This window comes from Sapajus apella, unplaced genomic scaffold (genome assembly GCF_009761245.1).
Source record: "Sapajus apella isolate SASKATOON/1434 unplaced genomic scaffold, GSC_monkey_1.0 scaffold15, whole genome shotgun sequence".
In the NCBI taxonomy this organism is placed as follows: Eukaryota; Metazoa; Chordata; class Mammalia; order Primates; family Cebidae; genus Sapajus; species Sapajus apella.
In genome coordinates this window covers 11641555-11655199 of record NW_022436955.1, presented here as the reverse complement: position 1 = coordinate 11655199, position 13645 = coordinate 11641555, and the positions used below count along the sequence as shown (strand labels likewise).

The 13645-nt window shown below is 51.1% G+C and overlaps 1 protein-coding gene across 6 annotated transcripts in view; it reads right to left on the bottom strand.

Annotated features, from left to right (window-relative positions):
* Positions 1-1165: 1165 nt before the first annotated feature.
* DUS2 (dihydrouridine synthase 2) overlaps positions 1166-13645 on the bottom strand; it is an 89744-nt gene continuing 77264 nt past the window's right edge. For 4 of the 6 annotated variants that reach the window (XM_032283799.1, XM_032283798.1, XM_032283797.1 and 1 more), the window contains 8 exons: positions 13480-13550; positions 9700-9786; positions 8774-8942; positions 6062-6183; positions 4663-4812; positions 3456-3543; positions 1975-2048; positions 1169-1739 (listed from right to left, as the gene is read on the bottom strand). In XM_032283799.1, coding sequence (XP_032139690.1) covers positions 1502-1739; positions 1975-2048; positions 3456-3543; positions 4663-4812; positions 6062-6183; positions 8774-8942; positions 9700-9786; positions 13480-13550 — 999 coding nt within the window. In that variant the 3' untranslated portion in view covers positions 1169-1501. Of the gene's footprint in view, positions 1740-1974; positions 2049-3455; positions 3544-4662; positions 4813-6061; positions 6184-8773; positions 8943-9699; positions 9787-13479; positions 13551-13645 lie in introns of all 6 variants that reach the window. The other 2 variants (XM_032283800.1, XM_032283801.1) reach the window with 2 other exon arrangements.

Below are 13645 nucleotides of genomic sequence, written 5' to 3'. Positions count from 1 at the left end.
ACTGGACCAAGCGTCGGTCTTTCTCCTGGGTAGAGACCTTTCTCTGGGAGCACTGGTCTGGGAAGTCAGTTAGGGCACCCTGGCATGGAGTAACCCCATTAACCATGCAATGTCCTATCAAAGGGCCAGCCTATTGTCCTCCAGTCAGCTTTACACAGGCAGAGGACAGCTGATCCCTTCTCAGAGGAGGGCCCTCAGGACAGAAAGGAGTTGAAGTGAGTTGCCCAAGGTCGAACAGCAATGGCTCTGGGAGGCAGTGGGTAGTGTGGTATCCTTATCTGCACACAGAAAGGCAAGCGTGGGTGGCAGGGTAAAGGGGGTCAGTGCTGGGACTGAGACAGAGGCCTCACCCACCAAACCCTAGACTCAGAGGCCAGCAGGGCAGGGGCTGCTGGCTGGCACAGGTGCCTGATGCTGTGTTAAGTTGCCACAAAACAGTGAGGCTCTGACACAGGGAGATGTGGGAGATACAGCCTTGACCCAGAGGGGAATCCTCCCCTCCCCACCACACCAATAGAACCTGGAAAAGGGATGAGAAGCAGCATGTTTACAGCTGAGGAAGCGGGGGCAGGACAGGGCAGGGACCTTTGGTCAGAACGCCCCTCCCAGTAAGCGGGGGAGGCCCCATGAGATGCGGTAGCCGTTTGTTTGCTTCTCACTGCCAGGAGGAAATTAAAGAGAATCTGCCACTTCCTTCCGCCCCAAGTGGGATGAGGAAGGCGGGGGACGGGAGGGACTGTATGGTGTGATCTGCCAAACATATGGGCCCCAAATTGCTGTCATCAGCAGCCTCCAGTGCCCCACTGCCCAGGGCAGGCACCTCATCAGGTCTGAGCTCCAGGCAGCTGTCAGGCTTGAAGGAGACTCGGGGGATCAGACCAACACTCCCCACCCCACTAGACTAGTCCCTTACTGGGGCACCAGTTGCCCTGGTCCTTCCTCCAGATCCCATATCACCTCTCATCAGGACAGACAATTGATGCCCAGTGCCTTAGGTGTACGGTCAGTAGAATGAGCTTCTTGGGCCTTCCTGGCTTGGCTCCAGTCCAGTGATACCCCATTTCCCACCTCCACCAGACCCAGAGAGATGGGCAGAAGAAAGGTTTTGGGAAGTTTTAGCTCTGCACAGAGGGTGGGAGTAGAATAATCATGCCAGGACACAAGCCCATTTATGAAGATGCCCAAGGCTAAAGCAGCCAGCTGTGGGTGAGGGTAGGGGGTGTCTTTATTGCACAGTACCAATGCCAGGTTGGGGAGGTGCCACCAGAAAAGCTCCTGTTTTCAAAGGGAACTTGACTCTGTCACTCAGATCCACCAAAGGAGCCAGGATCCACCCTTGGGCAGCCCCTGGTCCATGGTCCAGACTGATGGCCCCTGCTGGGACATCTAACTCCTGCCAGGCAAGACCAGCAAATTGTTCAACAGCATCTGGTTCATGCTGTGGTATCCACAGCCACCTTAGCACCAGACCATGGAGGGGTGACTAGGGCAGGAAGAGTAGTCACCAGCCTTCTAGGGGGCTCTCTTCATCACTTCCCAAGGCCACAAAGGGCTTCTTGCACAGCTCCCCAGGTTGTGCTAGCTCCTGAGCTCTGGAGCCCCCACAGTCTTGGTCAGGAGCCTCCCTCTTTCGCTTGTGCAAGGAAGGGTTCTCCTCACCCAGCCGACCCTCAGGGAGGCCCTGGCTCCGCAGACAGACGATGGCCGCAGCCTGCTCCGCCAGTTTCTTGGACTTGTCCCTGGGCAGATGAGACAGAGGGCAATAAGGCATGTAGGCAGGGTACAGGGCTGTGAGGCCTGACTCTACACACCCTTGGCAGATTCTGACAAAACTGAGTAAGGGGTCACCATCCAGGGATGCCACTGCCCACATATACCATCTGCCCAACCCTCCTAGGACAATGCTGGATGATGGGCAGAATGCCCACTCTCCTGCCCACCCCAAGCCTCCTTCCCTATGATAAGGAAACTTACCACAAGGTAGACTGATACTTTTGTTCAGCAACGGTGACAATAGAAGAGAACAGGCGGTCTACAGGGCGTTGAACCTGGTACAAAGATTAAAGGAAACACATGGCCAGAGAAATGAGCCCTGGAAGCCAACCTGCTGGGGTCAAATTAAAGGCAGATAAAAGGAAGTATTTCCAGCTTAAGTCAAATGAAGGCTGCCTATATCACATGCTCCTCCCAAGCAAAAGTGCCCAGTGCAGAAAGGCAGATGTACAAATAGACAACGACCTCAAGCGTCTGGAGCTGTCATGGACCTGAGCAAAGGCCAGCAGAGCCTTTAGCTGCACATGACTACAGAGCCTCCTGCTGACAGCTGGATAGGCCAGGTCCCCAAAACAAGGAGTCACCAGATGCCAAAAGGGTGAGAAGGAACAAGCTAAGAGCAGAGAAGGCACACCTGGCAGAGGGACCAGGTGACATGGCTGGGGCAAAGGGCTGCAGGCATGAAACTGGAAGAAGAGAGGCACATGGGAGGGTCTCGGGCTCTATGCTGAAGTGCTGGCTTGATTCTACAGACATGCTAGGGAGCTGCTGACTTGAGGAAACAGAGGTTAGATTTGTTTTGGAAAAGTCACTATGGCAGGGGGACAGACACAATCCCCAGAAGGTATAAACCTCGAGGCCAGAAGATGATTCCAGACAAGGCAGAGCAGCCTAAGGAAGGCACGGCCATGAAGACCAAAGGAAGTGAAGCAAGACTATCTCACGGTTTCCACCCCAGGGGCACCACATCTGGGGCCCAATTTTATGCTCCACTGGCTGAGGCCTGATCCAAAGACATGTCTGGGTCGGGCACAGTGGCTCATGCCTGTAATCCTAGCACTTTGGGAGGCTGAGGCAGGTGAATCACCTGAGGTCAGGAGTTTGAGACCAGCCTGGCCAACATGGTGAAACCCTGTCTGTTCTAAAAACACAAAAAGTAAGCCAGGCATGGTGGTGTGTGCCTGTAATCCCAGCTACTTGGGAGGCTAAGGCAGGAGAATTGCTTGAATTGGGAGGTAGAGATTGCAGTGAGCTGAGATCACACTAATGCACTTCAGCCTAGGCATCAGAGTAAGACTCTGTCTCAAAAAAAAAAAAAAATCAAATAAATAAAATTTTAAAAAAATTAATATGGCTGGCTCATACCTTATAATCCCAGCACTTTGGGAGGCTAAGGAGGGAGGATCACTTGAACACAACAGTTTGAGACCAGCCTGGGCAACAAAGCAAGACCCCATTTCTAAAAAAAAAAAAAAAAAATACTAATTAGACTAAAGACATGTCTGGCTGAACTGGACAACAGGCCACTATAAGAGGGTGGGGGCTATCAGCAACTGAACTGGCCACCAGCAGTTTCTCCATGCCTACAGAGGGCAAGGCCAGGCTCTAGCCTGGCAAGTTGAGGGCATAAGCTGTGGGAGCACCGTAGCTGGCTGCAGGGCAGGACATAGCCAGGGACTCACCGTTTCATACATGGGCTGTGGCAACTTCTCCCTCCGGCACCACTCTAGCAGGCACATCTTGGGGGTGATCTGGGCTGAGTATGCTCTCCTGGGGAAAGGAAGGGAAGCAGTTGGGGCTCACCCACCATCACCACTCCCTCAGTCAGCGCACTACTCAGCCCCTGATAGGAGCAGCAGAACGAGAGGAACTGAGATACCAAGCTGCTGCCTTAAGGCTTCTATACCTACTCCCATAGGCTCCCATTCCTGTCCCACCAGCAGCTTGGACCTGGGTTTTATTTAAAGGGAAGATAAATTTTGGCATGTTCGCGAAATAGTGGGGAAAAGGGGGAATGAACTCCCAATACTCTGAGGTCCAGCCTGGAAAAATAATCTTCAACATCCAAGAAGGAAGCTTGACAGTCAAGACAAAATCAGTAGGGAGTGAGTGGAGGTGGGCAATGGAGGTGACCAGACAATGGTCTCGGGGATCTTGCTCAGCGCCCACCCTGATTACGCCTGCCAAGGGTCAGGATCATCTGCTGAGGCCATGGACGCATGGAATCTGGTTTCAGAGTCAGTCTGTGACAAGGTAACACAGTGACACGGTAGGAGGGGACATATTCCAACTTCCCAGCTGGAACTCTCCCTGCCATCTGACTGCCCAACAGCTATCCCTTCCGCCCCAACCCTTCACACCCCTGCCAGACAAGACTGGCTCCTGTCTGGTCCTGGGGACTGGAGAAAGGCTCAGATCCCAGAAGAGGGCACCATTCAAAGCTGGGTCACAATCTGAGGCATAAGCAGCTTGAAAGGGCACCACAGGGCTTGTGAGGGGCACTGGGTGTGGGTAGGGGCTGCAGAGCCAAATGAGGGCTAGGGTCCTTCTGCTGTTGAGGAGCTCCATGCAGCAGCCAGCTCCTCAGGGCCCTGGAAAAGCACAGACTTTCAGAAACAGGAGACAAGTTCCCCCTGCCCTAAGTTGTGGGAGGGAGTGAGTTAGGGAAAAAGTAGAGTTCAGTCACTGAACTTGGGATAGACTTTCAAGAACTATCTTCCCTGTAAGCACCTTCTATGGGATGTTGCAAATTAAGAACAAGTTTCCAAATCAAGAAGACTTGTGGTCCCTACGTTTGACATTAAGCCCATATAGCAGATAGTTTGCTGGCCCAGTGGAACCCCAAGAGTGCTGGCCCCAGCCCAAGCTGAAGCCAAGCTGGAGACCTACCGGTCAAACTTGACAGCCATCTTAATGACACCAGAGGTATCTTCAGCTGGCTCCCTGGTCTCCTCTGAAGTCCTGGCTGAGAGCTTGGCCCGCTGGGCATCCAGCTCCTGTGTGGTCTCCTCATAGAAGGCACCAAGGCCAAAGGCCTCACTAAGGAGGAAGAAGCAGATCAGAGCAAACACTTTAGTGGAGCCAGCATTCAGGCTACTGCAGAAACCCAAGGCCCCACCACTGAGCAACTCCTCTAACATATACATCACACCATCACCGGGGCCTGGCCATCAGAATGTGCCCCCTGCACAGCCCTGAGATCACCCTGGACTAGAAGATGGAAAGTGAATGTGAACCCAAGTGTGGACACTGGAGGGAAGCTGGGCTGGGTAGCAAAGGTTGTAAAGGTCACCCCCACCACCTGCAGTCTCTCTCCTGAGGAGAAGCACACAGATGGTGTCCCCAGCCAGCCATGACTGAGTTGACCAATGCTGATAAAGCACATGGGCCCATGGGAGGAAGAGACAGAGGCCTGACCACTGAGTGGTTCCCCACTTCCTGCCCAGCCACGAGCAGTTATACACGGTTTTCAGCTGACACTGAGGTACCACCCAGAGCTACAGAGTTATACTTTTTCTCTTGAGCTTACAAGGCACCTGGGTCAAACTGATTAAGCTATGTGGGGTAGGGCTTGAACCAATGCCATAAGCCAAGGGTGGAAGAAGGGTTCTAGCAAGGGTTTTTTCCTTCTAGGAAACATCTTAAGGGCTGGAAGACTCAAGCGAAGATGGATTCCTGATGGCAAAAGTGATTGAGAAAGGCATCTATGAAAGAGGGAGGCTACAGATCACTCACGTGAGAGGAAGAGAGGCTTCCAGGCAGAGGACCCATTACAAACACAGGTGTGGAGGTCTGGAAGCAGACAGGTAGACAGGGAGCTGTGGGAGTAGTGGCTAGGCCAACTTGTAAAGGGCCTTAAGTGTCAACCATCTGAGCTAGAGCTGCACCTGATCTAGAGGACCAAAGGGTGGCCTCTCAAACTGTAGGGTTACGGGTGTGACTGCAAGCTTAAGCCAGAGGTTCCATTCTACAGCCCAATTATTCTGACCACTGGTTCCTGGTGGCCTGGCCTATGACCATCCCATTTACGGAAAAGCCCCTTCCTTTGCATTCTTCTATCCTCCTAATGCCCTAGTTCCCAGAACTCTGCTGATCCATCCAGGGATGGGACATTTCAAAGCTTTCAAAGAATCCTCTTCTGGGAGGCAAAGCTGTACCATCACTCCACTCCTCTACATCCACATCCAGAAGCTGTGTCCCTGGTCCCCTAGTGGAGTCAGCTTAGGGCTTAAAGTCAAACCTGGGCAATGTACAAAAGGACAGATGGACATCTCATTGTGCCTCTTACCAAATTTCCCGGGAAGACTGGGCAGCATGGAGCAACCTTCCCTGGGGAGACTCCAACTGTTCTCGTAGCATCTGGCACAAGCAGTACTTAGTGTTGGTATAGTGGTTGTCATACTGCACCGCCTGAGAGAAGAAATGACTCACCTGATGCCCAGGCAGGCTCTAAGGCCTGAGCTATGCTCTAATGGCAGGGAAAGGGGTTCCAAGAAGGCATCAGAGTTGTGTGTGCAGCCAAGGCAATGGGACCCCCATAAGAAGAACCACCACTGGCCAGGAGCAGTGGCTCACATCTGTAATCCCAGCACTCTGAGAGAACAATGCAGGAATAGTGCTTGAGGCTAGGAGTTCAAGAGCAGCCTGGGCAACATAAGACTCAACTCTACAAAAATTAAAAACAAAATTAGCCAGGCATGTTGGTACACACCTGTTGTCATAACTACTAGGGAGGCTAAGGCAAGAGAGTTGCTTGCACCCACGAGTTTGTGGCTACAGTGAGCTATGATCATGCCACTGCACTCCAGCCTGGGCAACAGAGCAAGACCCTGTCTCTAAACAACAACAACAAAAAAATAGAGTCACCCCGACCTTGGCCATCTACTTCTCCAGATAGTGGTACAAAGCTTGAGGATCACAGCCAAGGCCCACAGTCAGGAGCACGCTCTCCTGGACAGCCTGACTGTCCCAAAATGCCAAAGCCCCCTCCTACTTCAGCCACCACAGAGGACCTACTGCCAAGTATTTTCCAGGGCAGGGAGGGGAAACACCAAATTCTGGCATGGAAGGTCCAGTAAAAGGACAGGGGTGAGATTCTTCTATTCCTTCTCACCCGAAAGGGCACCTTCCCTTCCACATCTTGAATAGCCTCTAACTTCCCTCTACATGGGTAAAGCACAACACCATTTAGTTCACATGTGTTACTCATCACTACATTTATCTATACAAGTGTGAGGTGTAACTGTCACCATCACTCCACAGACTATGAAACGAAGGCTCAGGGAGGCAAGATGACTGCCAGGGACACCCACTGGAAGCCAGCTGGCTGGGGGCAGGGCAGGAGAGCAGTAGTGGGTGAAGGTGGCCTTACCCAGCCCTTCAGGACACCCTCCCATCCCCCACCCCTTATGCTGCTCTAGTAACTGCACCTGGGCCTATGACTTCAGTGCCTGGAAAGGTTCCACAGCATGCTCAGGACAAAGTGGGAAGTAAGTGGGGAAGCCCCGGCCGGGGGCGGAAAGTCCTTGATTCAGCTTGTTTGGGAAGAAGGCACCTGGCTGGACCAGAAGCAGCCCTGCCTATGCTTGAAAGCCGCTCCCTTTCTCTGTGATAACACATCCTCTTGAGGAGCTGCCAAGGGACGGCTCAGCAGGAATGATAACATCACCTTTCACCCAGTGAGCAAGCTCAGTGCTGCTTAGCACATCTTCTTGGCCACAGACTTGCCAGCTGGCCAAAAAGCTGGACAGCTGACCTGGGCTGGGGCAAGCCCTCCCTTGCCATGGAGCTATCCCAGACCATTGGAGAGCTGGTGGTCACCTACTTACCCAGCAGGACACCAGAACCAAGGGTGAGTGCTGCAGCATTAAACAGGACATAGGACAAAGGCTGCCCAGCTCTGGACACGGACCTCAGGGCATCTTACCATCCCAGCTTGCACAGCCATGGGAACACTCACATACCATGGCAGCCACAGGCACTCCCAGGCAGGAATGGACCCTAGGACTGAAGAAGGGATGGAACTCTGCTCTGGGCAATGGCTGTACCCTCTGCTCGACTCAATTCACTGAAGAATTTCAGGACCACTCACTGCCTCTCCCTGTAGACATGTGCAGCTGATCATAGTCCCACAGAGTTCCAGAGTTGTGCCAAAGAGACAAAGCAAGTGAACTCTTCATTTTCTTTTATAGGGAAATGCCATTGGCACTACCATCGAACTCTCAATAAGAAGAAAGTGGTTTAGAAAAGGCCAGTCCTAGCCTGGCCAACATAGAAAGACCTCATCTCTATAAAAAAATTAAAAAATAAAAATTAGCTGAGTGTGCGGGCACATGTCTGTAGTCCCAGCTACTTGGAAGGCTGAGGCAGGAGGATCACTTGAGTCCAAGAGGTCAAGACTGCAGTGAGTCATGATTATGCCACTAGGCTCATGCTTGGGCAACAGAGCAAGACCCTATCTCAAAAAAAAAAAAAAAAAAGCTGTTCCCTAAGTAGAGGGTTATGGTTAAAGCATTTGGGGAATCAGCAATAGAAAAATTTTAGAAGTGATTTTGACAGATGAATCAAATCAGGTGAGAAATTTCTCGATGGCTCTTCCTGGCTGTGGCTGCTCCTGAGCCAACCTATAGGCACACATGCCTTCAGTGATACAGAACCCACAGTCCAAGTGAATGTGCTTTTGTATATGCAGCATGTGAGAAAAAGAAAGATATATATCATGTGTTTGGGGCTCCAACAGCATCCTGGATCTAGAAGGTCCTTGCTATGACCTGCAAACCTCTGGAAGCTTCAGGAAATGGTAGGGGCATGCCCCCCAGCATCCTCTCTTAGCACCACAGCTGGGGAGACCCAATACAGCAGTGAGCTAGTGCAGTTACACTACATGAGCTAAAAAGAAAAGGAGAGGAACAGCAAGCGCTGGGGGCTCACACAAAGTGCTCTCTGCAGGAATGTGGTAGACAGTGAGAAATGCTTGTTTTGAAAAAGTACAGAGACGTACATATCTGATGTATTTCTGCATGACCTCCTCCAGGGGCCGCAGACCCTCCTTAAGAAAGATAGATGGGTTCCACATGGCCGCTCGAGCCACCATCACGGAAGAGGCTGCCGTGGCTTGTCGAAAGTCCTCTATGTCCGAATACCGTTGGATGTGGTCATGAGATCCTCCACTGAAAAGCAACAGGAGGCTTAGGGGTGTCCCAGTCATGGAACCTATCAGCATTTTCAGAAAAAGGCAACTCTCAGATCTGCCACTGATTAACAATGGGAATTTGGCTAAGTCCCTTCAGCTATCAGAGCTTCAGTAAAGTGGAGATTAGAATCCATATCCCGGGGCAAGGGGGCAAAAAAAAAAAAGAATCCATATCCCATTATGAAGTTAGGAGCACTAACTGAGATAATATATGTAAAGTGCCAGGCACTTAACAGGTAATCCAGGAAATTTACTTTCCTTGCCCCTCATCTAAAACAGTGGCTACAGCCAGCCCACATCTGGAGACATGGGTCTATTACTGGGCTATTGGGGCTACAGGAAAACCCCCAAGCTGAATGCACCACTTATATGTTCTCTGAGGGCTAAGTCAAAACCCTGGCGAGGGGAACAGATACCTTAGTGATTACGAGAGGAAGGAAGGAGGCCCAGTTAGGTCATACTTTGCCCTCCCCACAGCCTGCTGCTCCAAGAATCCCCTGCTCCGTCTCCACACATTTCATCAGGAATCAGGTGGCAGCCTCAGTCCAGAGACAGGTATGCAGAGGGGAGGGTCTTAGGTGGCAGCTGAAGCAACAGGGTCTGGGGTCTTGTGGGAAGCCGTGCCCTTTCCAAACCACCCCAAAACTTTTCACTCTAGGGAAGGCTGGGCCTGGCTACCACCAGGCCCTTGGCTCTGTGGGACACAGAGTACATGATGAAGAAAAGGGGCTTACTTGGCTATGACAGGAATGGAGACGGTATCAGCAATGGCTTTGATGACTTCACAGCTGACAGGATGCTGAGGTCGCTCCTCCCGCTTCCTTGGAGATAGAGAGATGGGGCTGAGGGCTGACAGTTGAGCACCAAAAGCCATGTCACCACTCACACACGGTTACCTCAGCCAAACCTTACTGTCCTCCCCACTGAACCTCAGGAAGGCTAGGTGGCCATGTGGCCATTAAGGACAGGTGGCAGGGGATGGCTCTCCCTGACCTCTGGAGAAGAACTGTGACGGGCAGGAGTAGCACAGCTCGATGCTGAGATGGCAAGTCCAGCTCTTGGAGGCCTGCAGGAGAGGCCTGGCTGCATGGGGGGTGAGGTGGGTGGCCTAGCTCCCAAGGTCGTGTTGCTTTGCCCTGCTGCCTTCCCCTTGCCTCTGCCAGAGAAGAGGGACAGGGCCATAAGAGTGCTGCCCCTACTGTTCCAGTCCTGCCCGCTTCAAGGGACTGGGAACAGCTGCTGCTGCTCAGACTGGCCACTCCCACACAGCTGCCAATGCCAAAGCCAAGATGCACAACTGATCCTAGGGAGAGGCACCCGACACAGGGTAGGCCCCACACCCAGGGCAGGCCACAGACCATGGCTGTCACACCAAGGCACAAGGGAGGCAGGACCACAACTTGGGGCCCCTCCTTCCAAGGTCAACTGCAAGTTCTTATGCATGAGTGAGTTTTAGGGCTGCTGATGAAAGGCCTGACCTGAGCTGTGCTCAGAGGCAAAGCAGGCGAGACAGTCGACCAGATAGCCTTGTCCAGCTCTTGTCTGAGTATGACCCCTCTGCTATACTTTTCAACAAAAGGGTCAAGGGCCACAGGGCCTCAGAGGGCCCTGTCAACCTAGCCTCTACCTCTGTCTCCCTACATCCCCAGTGGTCAGATTTGGCCCATGCTAACAGCTTTGATAGTCAGAAGGGGCTTCCTCAAACTCACCCAAATCTGTCTTTCCAGTGTTCCCAACTACTGGTAAAAAATAATAGCTTCCATTACTAAGAAAATACTGGCTTCCACAGAAACTAGATAACCAGGTTTAAAAAAAAAAAAAAAAAAAGAAAAGAAAACACTGGCTGGGCAGGGTGGCTCACACCTGTAATCCCTGCACTTTGGGAGGCTGAGGTGGGTGGATCACTTGAGGTCAGGAGTTTGAGACCAGCCTGGCCAACATGGTGAAACCCCATCTCTACTAAAAAAAAATACAAAAATTAGTTGGGCATTGTGGCATGGGCCTGTAATCCTAGCTACTCAGGAGGCTGAGGCAGGAGAATCACTTGAACCCAGGAGGCAAAGGTTGCAGTGAGTCAAGATCGCACCACTGCACTCCAGCCCAGGCGACAGAGCGAGACTCCATCTCAAAAAAAAAGGGAGAGAGAGAGAGAGAATACTACATGCTAGGCACTGTGCCAAGGATTTATATTCACAATCTCATAAAAGCCTTGGGACAAGCCTGTAAAGTAGAAATTATCTTAATTTTCAAATAAGGAATGTTATGCTCAGAAAGGTTAAGTGATTTCCCAAGGATATACAGCTAAGAAGCAGCAGAGCTGGGATCTCAAACCAGGGAGTCTGAATCCAAAGCCTCCTGCCTTGGGAAGAAGTATTTTATTTATTTATATATTTTTTGAGATGCATTCTCACTCTGTCACCCAGGCTGGAGTGCAGTGGCACTATCTCGGCTCACTGTAACCTCTGCCTCTCGGGTTCAAGTGATTCTCCTATCTCAGCCTCCTGAGTAGCAGGGACTACAGGCGCCTGCCACCACAACCAGCTAATTTTTTGTATTTTTAGTAGAGAAGGGGTTTCACCATGTTAAACAGGATGGTCTCAATTTCCTAACTTTGTGATCTGCCCACCTCAGCCTCCCAAAGTGCTGGGATTACAGGCATGAGCCACCGTGCCCGGTGAGAAGCAGCATTTGTGTACATGTATGTACTCCTCCCTCCTGGCTTCGACCTAAGCAGCTCTGCTTTGCTCTGCTTTGTACGATGGGAGTTCTGGGTTCCCTTCTCTAAAAATGCTGTAAGAGCACAATCAACAACCTGGGCTCTTCCTGTAAGATCCTTAAGCCCAAAGGAACATCACTTAGAGAAGTCACTCTGGCCCAGGTCTACTGATCTGAGATTCTGTAAAAGTACATCCTGGACACAGGAAACAAGTACAACTGATAAGCCAAGGGTGGCCTTCAGAACCTCAGCTCTCAGCAAAGAGTACATTAGCTACAGCTAGAAGGATTGTTTAGTCATTGTGATATCTGGCAGTCCAACAAATGCAGACAAGAGAGGCAGAGCCTTTAGGCCAGGTGCGGTGGCTCACGCCTATAATCTCAGCACTTTGGGAGGCCGAGGCGAGTGGATCACGAGGTCAAGAGTTCGAGGCCATCCTGGTCAACAGGGTGAAACCTCGTCTCTAAAAATACAAAAATTAGCTGGGCATGGTGGTGCACACCTGTAGTCCCAGCTACTTGGGAGGCTGAGGCAGGAGAATTGCTTGAACACAGGAGGCGGAGGTTGCAGTGAGCCGAGATTGCACCATTGCATTCCAGCCTGGGTAACAAGAGCAAAACTCTGTCTCAAAAAATAAAAAAAAAAGAAAAAGAAAAAAAAAAGAGATGTAAAGCCTTTAAAAGAATAGGCCAGGTGCAGTGGCTCACGCCTGTAATCCCAGCACTTTGGGGGGCTGAGGCAGGAGAATCACTTGAGCCCAGGAGTTTGAGACCAGCCTACGGAACATAAGGAAATCCCATCACTACAAAAAAAATTAAAAATTAGCCAGGCATGGTGGCATGCACCGTAGTTTCAGCTACTTAGGAGGATTGCTTGAGCCCAGGAGTTTGAGGCTGCAGTGAGCTATGATTGTGCCACTTCACTCCAGCCTGGGTAACAGAGCAAGACTGTCTCGAAAAACAACAATGAAAAACAAATAAACACAGCAATCTGTCTGTGATTATTCAATGGAGAAGTCATTGTTCAATATAACAGAAAGAAATTGAGGCTGGGCCCAGTGGCTCATTCCTGTAATCCCAGCACTTTGGGAAGCTGAGGTGAGTGGATCACCTGAGATCAGGAGTTCAAGACCAGCCTGGCCAACATGGTGAGACCCGCTCTCTATTAAAAATACAAAAATTAGCTGGGCATGGTGGAACACACCTGTAATCTCAGCTACTCGGGAGGCTGACGCAGGAAAATCACTTGAACCCAGGAGATAGAGATTACAGTGAGCCAAGACTGTGCCGCTGCACTCTAGCCTGGGCGACAGAGTGAGACTCCACCGAGGCAGAAAGAGAGAGAGAGAGAGGAAAGAAGAAAAAGGACGGACGGAAAGGAGGGAGAGAGGGAGGGAAGGAAGGAGAAAGAGAGGGAGGGAGGGAAGTTGGTTTTCTCATGAAGGTCAGAATTCCATCATGTACTGGCTACATGGTATGATTTTGAGCAAATCACTCAATCTCTAGCATTTACACATCCTGATGTAGAGATGTTTCTCCTTTCTTAGTTTCACTGCATCTCTAAACCTCAGTACCTACCCACAACAGGCACTCCATGAATGAAACAAAGGCAAACACAAGCCCATTCAGGGTCTGCCTGTCCTCAAGACCCATAGGATGTCAAACAGCTAGGAAGAGGTAGGCTGAATATGTAAAAGAGAAATTGATTGTCACTTGGGGTGACAGATCAACTAAGGAAGGGTCACTAAGATGGGTGAGGACCTCCCTGGCAGTCAGTCACTAGAAAGGTGACCACTCACCTCCCATGAACTGCAATGGCAGCAATGCCAGTCCTCTCTATCCGTTTCACAAGGCTCAGGGTATCTTCCAGCTGAGGAAGAGGATCACACAGGATGGTTACGGAAGCTCCTGGAAGGAACAGCTGCTGGCTTCTAAAGTAGGCTCAACTCCATTCTCTCCTCCCAG